The sequence below is a fragment of the Nicotiana tabacum genome, chromosome 17 (assembly GCF_000715075.1).
Source record: "Nicotiana tabacum cultivar K326 chromosome 17, ASM71507v2, whole genome shotgun sequence".
In the NCBI taxonomy this organism is placed as follows: Eukaryota; Viridiplantae; Streptophyta; class Magnoliopsida; order Solanales; family Solanaceae; genus Nicotiana; species Nicotiana tabacum.
The window spans coordinates 94,667,282-94,678,865 of record NC_134096.1 but is presented as its reverse complement, the minus strand read 5'-3'; the positions used below and the strand labels follow the sequence as shown (position 1 = coordinate 94,678,865).

At 38.7% G+C, this 11,584-nt stretch overlaps 1 protein-coding gene across 1 annotated transcript; it reads right to left on the bottom strand.

Moving 5' to 3' along the window:
* Positions 1-856: 856 nt before the first annotated feature.
* On the bottom strand, positions 857-11,321 carry LOC107794290 (uncharacterized). Its single transcript, XM_016616775.2, has 18 exons — positions 10,841-11,321; positions 10,543-10,740; positions 10,284-10,439; positions 9,784-10,077; positions 9,287-9,507; positions 9,109-9,183; positions 8,887-8,953; positions 8,240-8,565; positions 7,018-7,251; positions 6,731-6,918; positions 6,503-6,644; positions 6,306-6,414; positions 3,565-3,667; positions 3,281-3,470; positions 2,067-2,165; positions 1,918-1,976; positions 1,552-1,657; positions 857-1,287 (listed from the first exon to the last, which is right to left on the bottom strand). The coding sequence occupies exons 1-18, from the start codon at positions 11,085-11,087 to the stop codon at positions 1,123-1,125; spliced, it is 2,979 nt and encodes a 992-aa protein (XP_016472261.2). The 5' UTR covers positions 11,088-11,321; the 3' UTR covers positions 857-1,122.
* Positions 11,322-11,584: the final 263 nt, after the last annotated feature.

Below are 11,584 nucleotides of genomic sequence, written 5' to 3'. Positions count from 1 at the left end.
CACCTCAAGAACAATTTTAGGTTTTCAATATTGGGCTTGTGCACAGCACGGGCTTTACCTCCTCTAGTTAGGTAGAAAAGTCCTAAATCCTAATCCAACACATGCAGATGAGAAACCACAAAAATACTCCTACAACAAAATTTGAAAATTCGAAATATCCAAACGTGCAAATTTATTGGTAACGTTTTCTTGTTATGAGAAATGTGAAATTAAAGAGCCACTCGTCGTTGAAAACTAACATATTTGAAATATGAAAGAAATACTAATATAAAACATTGTATATGAATGTATCATTTTGGTTTGGCATGAAAAGAAATGAGTTGAATTTATTAGAAAGAGTAATGCGAGTCAACGTAACCTTCCCTCCCTATTTTTGAAAAATACTTGATCCAGAAATATATGCCATTATCATTAATTAAATTTAAATTAAGCATCTGAACATCACAATAGAAGTAGTACTAAACATCTATAGGTGAAATTGTTGGACCGGTAAACTTCCTATTTGAGAGAAAATACGATCAACTTCTCTTTTTCGGATGAGCCATAAAAGCAGCTCATTTCTCAAAAACTCCACCAAATTTCTTCCTTCTAAGAAAGAAAAAAAAGAGCATTTCGACTGCAAAACATAACACCATTTTTCTCTGAACTTGGTGTTATTGAATGCACCAATAAAACTTGAATTAACCATGAGCTAGTTCTGTGTGTGTTCAACAAACGGATTAAAGGGGCAATACTTCTTTGTACGACTGTAACATAAGAATAAATCAGAATTTCCCTTAATTTCTTTGACCTTTCTTTTGCTTCTGCAGTTCCAGGAATGATTTCGCTCTCCAAACCAAAAGTAACAAAAAGACTATTTTAATCCAACAAAGCAGCTAGTCAGCTACCATTACTTCAAGTACAATTGGAATTAATCATCTCATCATCATTCATTCGAAATAACTAAGCCACTCTGTTTTCGAAAGAACCATAAGCCTGTTGCCCAGAAATATGGGACATCGAAAAGAACGATTTGCTTCATGTAGCTAGTCAAATATAAAGATTCGTGTGAACTAATTGCTACTCTAGCAAAACTGCCACCCAGAAATGTGGGACATCGAAAAGAATGAAGCATCAAATGAATCACATTTTTTTACGAGAAAACTGCTGAGCTGATCTAACTAGGATGTCTTTCGTGAATACATTTGTACCAGCAAATAGCATGAGGACAAACACAACTTGAGCACTCATAATACCGAAATGGCTAATGCTGTTGCCAATTTCCATCCAGCTTCCTTTATTTCGGACCTGTTACCAACCAGAAAGAAAACAAGTAAGAGGAGTCAAAGAGATCGATCCTAACCATGAAGAATCCCCAGAATCATATTTCTGGAGAAAATGCAGTCAGAATGCCTGAAAGAGGTAAACTCAAAAGGCTTGATAGATATTAATACAGAAAAGAATAGATTGGTACTTGGACTCCTGAGTTTTCCCAGCAAAACACATCGGATGGAATATAGGTGAAAAAACATAAGAGAGTTGCACACCATGAAGAATAAGACGACTACGTACCAGGAAGAAGAAATGGATTGTCATTACATCTGAGCACAAGATCACCAGAAAATAGCATCCCAACAATGGAATTTGCACCAATTTAGTGATTGCGCTAAACACACATCTGCAGTTAGCCCCACCAACAAATAAAAGTTATCCATAGTGCACCACTGGTCTCAGCAAAGACCAAGAAACTCCAAAATGCTTCTACTTTCATATTAATACTAATTCTCTTGGTCTCCAATACTGAGTTTTGAAGCCAATATGAAATCAGCCATGAAAATATTTTCCCAGTTTGTTAATGATTCTCCACAAGGGTGATGATAAGTACAGTGGTTTTTCGTTGAGAATCATTGATGAGGAAAATACGCAAGTTCTACTTACATGACAAGTATGAATGGTATTAATAACTTGAAAATAAGCAACGATGCCATCAGAAAAGGCTGCAAAAGAAAAATCTCATATAACACCATATACAAATGAAAGGAAAATAAAGGAAAAGGTTTGTAAACAAGATGTTCAATTTCACTTACACTGAAAATAGTGATGAACCGATACACGGAGGAGATCTCAAAGCTTGCAATACTTGCAAAATTACCAGTTCCAAAGAATGCAATGTTGAAAAAGACCATCTAAAAAAGCAGAAATTGCATCAGAAGCGCACAATTGCGAATGACCAATTCACTCTGGCCCAACTTCCTCCCCAGGATTTGACTTTCTAAGGAAAATGTTATTATTTTCCATTTTGGTCCCTTCAAATTGGGCCTGGTCAGAACCACTTTAGAACTAAAATTTCACAAATCTTAAGACCAGTGACAAATGTAATTTACATAAAAGGCAGTATAATGCAGAGGGAGGACTATTCCTTTTTGGATATGTATAGAGGAAGATTAATTGATTTTTTTTTTTGAGAATGGTAACATGTAGGAAGATTAATTGATATGCTATCAATGTTCACAAATAACCTCATTGACTAATTATTTTAAGTTGGTATTTTATGTCATTTTGTTTCAGTGCTTCGCCCTAACATGTTCGGGAGAGGAAAAAGGTTTAACCCCCCCCCCCCCCCCCAAAACCAAAAAAAAAAGTGCTGTCCCTATGCACCGTATTTTAAGATTTCATTTCTTCTTGATCAAGTAAAGTATAATTTTATAAATGATGGGAAAACTCCTGTACACAAGAGGTGTACCAAAAAAGTAATGAATCTACAGAAAGATATGAGTCAGTACGAAAGACACCCAATCTTCTATACAAAGCTTTCCTTCTCTATGCATAGCAAAGTGAACCAAGTGATTTGAATGTGTCATTTTAACTTTTTGAGTTACATTACATTGGATGCAAGAAATTTCAAGAGTTCAACTTCCAGAGAAGGTAGACGTGCTTTAGGCGAGCAAACACAATGCTAAATTTGAAATTGTGAAGTTGAAACTAAAAAACAATGAATTGTGAAGCCTTTCCAGTTGTTCCTGGCTGCACAATTATCTGTGCTACTTAGTATGTGATGGTGATTAATTATCAATACATCGCACTGAAAACATAAGGAAATGATGCCAACAAGGAAGAAAGGAAGATGTACAGTATCCAAGGAAGATTCGATATAACTAATTGGAAATGTGCAAAGACAATAAAGCTGGATGAAAAACCCTATGCCTTACCTCAAGATGTTAAATAATAAATGATGCCACTATTTTTTTGTTGTTTGTAAGTAGTCTATAACATCATTAAGAAAAGCAGAACGTAAACTTACAAAGGCTAATGGGATCCTCATATCAGATAACTCCAGGCACCTATTATCATGCGCAAGGTTAAAGTTACCCTCCATGGATTTGACTTGAGCTGATGATAATCTGAACTTGCTTATATGGAGATAAGCATTTTCCACCAGTATCCATGCTATAAGTGCAAGACTGAGAGCGCCATAGAAGAGAGCTTCATATCTGCAGGTTATTCAGAAGCTTTATTCAAACTCTGACTCATATATGGTATAAAAATCTAGTGTACTCCTAGCCCATGCCAAAAATGATGGAATACCCGATCGATAGAAGCAGGAAGGGAGGTGCAAAGCCAAGGAAAATGGATGTAAGTCTGGGCAAGAGACCGGTAGCTGAAAAGAGTGGGAGTATCATCGAAAAGCCTAAAGAAAAAAGCCAAATGATAAACGCAGGGTTATCGGAATTTTCACAAAGAAAATAAAATATATGAAACTTCACTTAAGCTGAAGACCATTGAAAGGGGAAAGGAACATTTATACTGAAAAACAAGTCAGGGAAGCATCATTCAAGAAAATTCTATATTAAAATGTATGTTATGAAACAAAAGAGCAAAGGGCATTGCGCTATTGCAATTAGGTGATACATAAACTAAGAGGTTTACCAAATGCTTCAACAACAACAACAACAACCCAGTAAAATCCCACTAGTGGGGTCTGGGGAGGGTAGAGTGTACGCAGACCTTACCCCTACCCCGGAGGGGTAGAGAAGCTGTTTCCGGGAGACCCTCGGCTAAGAGACAAAGGATCCATAACAACAACAGAAACCAGACAAATAATATCAGCACCGTAAGAGACAACAAATAAGGGGAAGGGCAATAATAATGATAATAATAAAAATAAAAATAGTGTGATGAAACAAAAACCGCTAGCAATCCTAGACAAAACACTATCAGACTAGCCGGTACATGAGGAAAAACGTTCGACTATCCCCTAACCTACAACCCTAATGCTCGACCTCCACACCTCTCTATCAAGGGCCATGTCCTCGGAAATCTAAAGTTGCGCCATGTCCTGCCTGATCACCTCGCCCCAATACTTCTTAGACCGCCCTCTACCTTTTCCCGTACCTTCCAAAGCCAACCGCTCACACCTCCTAACCGGGGAATCTAGGCTCCTCCTCCCGCATCTTGTCGTCCATGGGATCCACGCACACCCTCTCCCGAATATCTTCATTCCTAATCTTATCCAATCTAGTGTGCCCGCACATCCATCTCAACATCCTCATTTCTGCTACTTTTATCTTTTGGATATGAGAATTCTTGACTGGCCAACACTTGGCCCCTTACAGCATGGCCGGTCTAACCACCGCTCTATAGAACTTACCTTTAAGTTTCAGTGGCATCTTCTTATCACACAGGACTCCAGACGCTAACCTCCATTTCATCCAGCCCACCCCGATACGGTGCGTGACATCCTCGTCGATCTCCCCATCTCCCTGGATAATTGACCCTAGGTACTTGAAACTCTCTCTCTTAGGGATGACTTGTGAGTCAAGCCTTACCTCCACGTTCGCTTCCCCCGACACATCGCTGAACTTGCACTCCAAATATTCCGTCTTGGTCTTACTCAACTTGAAACCTTTAGACTTCAGGGCCTGCCTCCATACCTCCAGTCTCTCATTAACGCCGCCTCGCGTCTCATCAATCAGAACTATATCATCAGCGATCAACATACACCATGGCACCTCCCCTTGAATATGGTGTGTCAGTACGTCCATCGCCAGTGCAAATAAGAACGGGCTGAGCGCAGATCCTTGGTATAACCCCATAACCACCGGGAAAGGCTCTGAGTCACCTCCCACAGTCCTAACCCGAGTCTTAACTCCATCATACATATCCTTTATCGCCCTAATATAAGCTACCGGTACATCTTTCACCTCCAGGCATCTCCAAAGAATGTCCCTAGGGACCCTGTCATACGTCTTCTCTAGATCAATAAACACCATGTGCAAATCCCTCTTCCTATCTCTGTACTGTTCCACCAACGTCCTGATAAGGTGGATAGCTTCCGTAGTAGAACGACCCGACATGAACCCGAACTGGTTTTCTGATATAGACACCACCCTCCTTACCTTGCCTTCCACTACCCTCTCCCAAACTTTCATGGTATGACTTAGTAACTTAATACCCCTATAGTTGTTACAATTATGGATATCACCTTTGTTCTTGTATAGCGGGATCATCGTACTCCACCTCTACTCATCTGGAATCCTCTTTGTCCAGAAAATAACATTAAACAACCCAGTCAGCCACTCCAAGCCTACTCTACCCACATACTTCCAAAATTCTACTGGAATCTCGTCTGGTCCGGTCGCTTTGCCCCGACTCATCTTACGCATCGCTCCCACGACCTCCTCAACCTTAATACGCCTACAGTACCTAAAGTCTTGGTGACTCTCGGAGTGCCCCAATTACCCTAACACGATGTTTCCGTCTCCCTCTTCATTCAGAAGTCTATGAAAGTACGACTGCCATCTCTGCTTAATCCGGGCCTCCTCCATAACGACCTTCCTCGTCTTTGATGCACCTCCCTCGATCCCAGTCACGAGCCTTCCTCTCTTGCTTTGGCCAGATGAAAAAATAGTCTGCTTCAGCGAATGTTATTTATTTATGATAGGATGCAGCCTATGTTACATGGACTTCTGTTAAGGTATAACCCTTAAATTCATGTCCTACGCATTTGACATGGGGCACCATGCTGATGAAGAGTCCAGTAACATAGGAAGCAGCTGTCTGAACCTGAAGCCATAGTGTAGCAGCAGAATTCTTACAAAGTAAGTGTGGATTGCATGCCTATTATTTAAAAAAATTATAGAAACATTAAAATCACAAAACTTAGGATTCATTGTTTAACATCCCATTGAAGGAGGAAAAAGAAAGCAAACAATTAAAGGGAAAAGTGGGTGTAACAGGCTGCATTAATTGCTTTCAAAGAACATCCCAGGATATTTCTAGGTAAGACTGAGCTACATAGGCAGACAGATAAAAGCAAAAAAGACTACCAGCAATTGACCAATTCATCAGTTGGTGTAGGACTAGCAGTTCCCGCTTCTCTGTTCTATGAGATGTTGAAAGCCAAACCAGCACAGATGCTAAGCCAACCAACAGGATCTAATCCAAGTGGAAAAAAAATTCAAAAATCTATCTGGAAAGTTTAAGATAATTTTAGACAACATTGCTCATGAATGTCATGGCTTACCTGCAAGTGAAAGAGCAAGGGGAACTTGAGTTTCTTCGAGTCTTGTTCAGCGAGACTACGCCAATATATGTTATCTTTAGCATGTAGTTCCACATATCGAAGGATTATGGCAATTGCAATAATCATCAGACCACCAGCAACTCTACGTACAGAAGTTCAGTACAACGAATTCAATCAACCTACTGCAAGTGGATTTGCAAGTTAACATATCAACATGAAGTTACTTACACAAGCAGGGTGTTTTCTGGAATTTGAGGGGGCAGGAGAGTAAAAGCGGACAAAAACCAACATGCTACCCATACAAAGATTGGTACTCCAGATCTCCAAGGTAATGATCGAAACAGATAAAAAGCAACCGCAACCCCTGTAGTTAAGAAACACCAAGTATACAGCTTTCTGTCTGTGAAGCTTTTCACCTGTAAGGTAAATCACACATAATGATCAAAATATCGAAGTGCTCAGAAAAAAATTCACTGCTGCCTAAAGGAACACGCATTAGCTGTGGAGAGCCTCACCAGAAGCTCAAGAATGATCACGGAGAAAATACAAGTTGCAATGAGTTTAAGATAGTAATCATTAGGTTTCCCGCACAAGTATCTGCACAATGCCTTAAGAAATCGATATTCACTAAATATTTGCGTCCACAGAAACATTGTCATCACGACATATGCGTGATAAAGGGGAGGAGATTGTTCAACCAACAGAACAGTGCACACTACTCCCATTGACAAACCGCCTAAAAGATGTACCTGCCAAAGGAAAAGAATATAAGCAAGGAACAATTTAAAATGAGGGGAGAGTGCTTCATAAATCAAATACATAATAAATACAGTTTGTAAAGTCCATAGAAGTGAAAGTGGAAAAACTGGGAAATCAGTTTGTCGGATAACAATTTTTTCTAGTATTACCGTAAGACTGAATCTCCAGAATATCCATCTTCTTTTTGGTACGAAGGCATGTGTTTTAAAACATCAATTTGTAATGCCAAAATAATATAGTAATAAAGAAAAAGAATGAATATGCCAATAGAGGACGCTGATGATTCAATTTTTAAAGGTTCTCCCTTAAGAGAAGTCCCAGATGAGGGCTCAATTCAATAGCTTTGGAGATCAGGCAGAATAGAGACATAATATAAGCAAACATGGTCCCAACTCTGAGTGCAAGTGTTATGGAACATTTTAGAAAGAGGAAATACCTGGCAAAAAGGAGAAATTTTTGGGGTGTTGAAAGAAAAAGAAAGGCAAGAGGATTCATGTCCAGAAGCCACTTGGTTATAACTACTCCTACTTTGCCCTTAGATTTCAATTATAACAACAACAACAACAACCCAGTGTATTCCCACAAGTGGGGTCTGGGGAGGGTAGGATGTACGCAGCCTTACTCCTACCCGGAAGGGCAGCTTAGATTTCAATTATCTTTCATTAATAAGTCTAATTTTCTAAAGTTTGGTGGAGAGCCTTCCCGTCCCTTTTACAATGCATAGATAAAGTGACTACGGTCTCACCTCTGAAATGGATTGAAGAAAATTAGCTGAATTTTGCACAACACATATACTTTTCACGCATAAATGCATTTATATGTCCAATTTCCTCCCCCCTTTTCCTACCGATCTATCATGCTTATAACACCAACCAGATAGATAATTTCTTTTAAACCGCCCTTTTACAACCCTCCTCTATCTAACCAAAGCATACGGAGGATACACTAAGGCACGTGCGTATAGAGCAAAACAGGTACCTTAACTTTACTTCTTCTCGGATTAGGTAATTGCTCCTTGCTAAAAATATTTGCAGGTAGGGATGTATAAGATTGCAAGACATGGAGTACCACATAGATCATCCAACCAACATAGCCAAGTGTAATTACAGTCATCAGCATCAACCAATCATATGTCTGGAAATAGTGAAGTCCTTGAAGTGCCAAGCTCCTAAGATGTTCAGACAGCTTCATTGCAGTCTCGTACTCTTTGAGAGAAATCAGATGCTCGATTTGACGCAATAATGATGAATAGCTAGCCAATGGCTTGAAAGGCTTGAAGAATAATGAGGTCGACTGCTTTAACTCTATATATTTGTCAAGGACACTCAAAAAATTAAGCTTGTTCTCTTTAATGTTTTTAAAAGGTGAAAAAAGGACAAGCCCCAAATGTAGAGCGTAAGACTTAGTTTTATCACGTTTACTCTATATTGGTCCAAAAATTGTTAAATTGTCTTAGTTCTAATATATGTTTTATTTCTATCAAAATTTTCTACGAGTTACTTCTATTTTGACTGACATTAATTGTAACCAAAAATACAATTAGGAATATGCACATGTATGATGAGTGATGTCAACAATCAAGATAAATAAGTAAAAATACAATCTGAGTTACTAAGAAAGGATACGTGACTTTCGAAGGAACTGATTGAGGATTTGCTTCGTATTGGCTAGCACAGCTTCAACTTCTTCTGCCTGGACATAAAAGTGATTGTAAGACCTGCATTCAGTCTTAATACAAAGATGAACGCAATAGAGCCAAAAAACCAGCAAACCACTATATCTCTCCCAACCCACCACATAGTCATACCATGCAAAATAGACAGGGACATTATAGTAATGCAACTGACCTTATTCAGATTCATGTAACGAAGTGGCAAATTGCCAACTGAATTGACAGGACATGGCAGACCAAGAAGAGTGGACTGCAATTTTAGGGATCATATCAGTGTCAGATTTCAGAAGACGTTGATATGATAGTAATGCACTTCAAACTTAAGACTTTTAGAAGAGGATAAGGTAATCGACCATCAGTGGTGCAATGTCAGCTTGATTAACATCCAACCTCGTCATGCCACTGAGGCCCCATTCTGAGGGTGTTGCTGTATCATGCAGATGGTCATCAATAAAACGAGCAGCAGTATTTTCATGATGGTCACTGTGGGAAATTGGCAAGGGATACCCGACGCCTGCTCCCCATGCCACAAGAGGTGTATCGGTGTTTGTCGGATGTCCATCTCCATGACTCCCTGTACCAGAATTTTCTCTGAGTCATTACACTACATTACACTTTAGATGCTTAATCAGAGAATAAACCTTGTAAAAAATCCGCGGTAACTAAAGACAAACAACTTTTACTAGAAAAGTGAAAAGTAATTTTCCATCATGGAAATAGTTCAACTTGTGCGCACTTCTAGTCTATATAATAAATGATCATGTAAAAGCTGTTTTCCGTGCATGTTTACATGGTCAAAGATCTATTTATACTCATTAAACAATATAAAAGCAATTGACGCAAATTCTACCTTTGTCGCTCATTCCATGATCTGCTGTAAATATATATGCAGTCTGATTATCCTTGAAGTAGCTCTGCATAAGATTGTAAACTTTTTCCGCTATCTTGTCGACCACCTTAACATTATTTAGATAGATGGACGAAAAGGGCTTATGTGCATGACCATTGGAATCACAGCCAAGCAGGTGTAGAAAAACAACAAGCTTATCCTGTTCTAGAAGATGCTTCAATTTTGGGTCTTGATTGGACCTATTCAAGAGGTTCTGGAATTGATCGAATGACCACTCATCCAAAAACGAAGCATCTGCATATAACCACTGTCAAATTGATAAAGCATTGATAAACTGGGATTAGGTAATGACTTGCAAGAACCGAAAAGCATTGGTGGCTGCACTACTACTATGTATTGACTGTATGAACAACAAATTTCATTTTCATTATCACATAACCATGTGACTTTCATGTATGATACATTTAATCAAAACAGATACTTTGAAGACTGTAACGCACCAGTAGCGAAATCCTCAAATTCATGTGGATACGTATTCCAAGTGCTATGTGGCAAGGCCCCACAGAATATGGGAACAATATCTGGGCTACCATAGGAAAATATATGCCGGCTTTGATTAAATACTGAATCAAACTCTACAGGATTTGCCTTCCAACCTGCAAAATTGTTGAGCTTCTTGAGTTTGAGAGGCAGTTGCCTAAACTAGTAATGACAAATTTTAAAGCATTTCAAGAAATATATGTATAGCAAAAGTTATACCTTTAGTGACAGCACTAGGATCTTCATAAAATCCAGCAATAATAGCAACATGTCCAGGCCTAGATTCTGTTGGAGGACGAGCATGTGATACTCCCCATCGACCTTGTTTCCTAATAATGTTCCTCAAAAATGGTGCTCTATAACCTCCATCTGAATCCGAATCCGGCTCGAAAAACTTATCAGCCCTTAAACCATCCGCTGCAATTTTATTATAAAAAACAATTCAATGCAAAAATGTAAGAATATGAGCTGAAATTAGCGTTGTGTCAATTCATCGAGCAGGTTGTGTGCAACGCACCAACCAGAAGAACAAGACGCTTAGCTGGAGCAACGAAACGAGGTGGGACAGGGTCCATGCCATGGACAATTGGGGTTTTGAAGTAAATGTCGAAGATACTGAGCATGTACACTGCATGAAGTATCACACCAAGAACTACCAGCCATTTCTCTTTTCTGCTCAGCCATTTCTGCTTGTTTCGAGCTGTGTTAATGGCGGATCTTTTACTATCTCTGTCTTCGACTCCTAAGATCCCATCGGTCCTCATGACCTTCGCATCCACTATCACCAAATCTCCAACGTCTATTGTCTATATAACTATAAAATTGAAATTTTTTCAAGTATCTCGATCTGTCGCGGTTCTTTTTGTTTTGTATGTTTTGGAATTGATTTTCGAAAGAATGTTTTATATACTAGTAGTTATTAACAGCTCTGTGTAACCAAAATGTCCAGTTTTTAGTGTAGTGATTTTGACCAATTCTGAGAACAGTTATAGGCTCATCTTGCGGCTATATTTGGTATATAGGTTATTCAAAATTTCAAAAAGATTCAACATTTAGCAAGGAAAGTTTTTTAGCTAATGGTTCATGGAAAATTGTTAAATCAATTTTAATAGTAATTTAAATCATTCCAAACTTGTGATCAAACTAACAGTTACCTAAATATAAACTATTAGTAACATTGATTTACACTTTTATGTCACTTAGTTTTGAGTAGGTGGAACTATTCTGCTTTGTAAAACTCTACAAATTTCAACTAAACTAT

Bases quoted from the DNA above. Each gene is read 5' to 3' on its own strand.
- LOC107794290 (XM_016616775.2), bottom strand. From the start codon at position 11,087: ATGAGGACCGATGGGATCTTAGGAGTCGAAGACAGAGATAGTAAAAGA. The intron at 10,078-10,283 runs GTGCGTTACAGT...GGTTATATGCAG, and splicing joins ATTTGAGGATTTCGCTACTG to ATGCTTCGTTTTTGGATGAG. The intron at 6,919-7,017 runs GTGAGGCTCTCC...TTTACCTTACAG, and splicing joins TGATCATTCTTGAGCTTCTG to GTGAAAAGCTTCACAGACAG.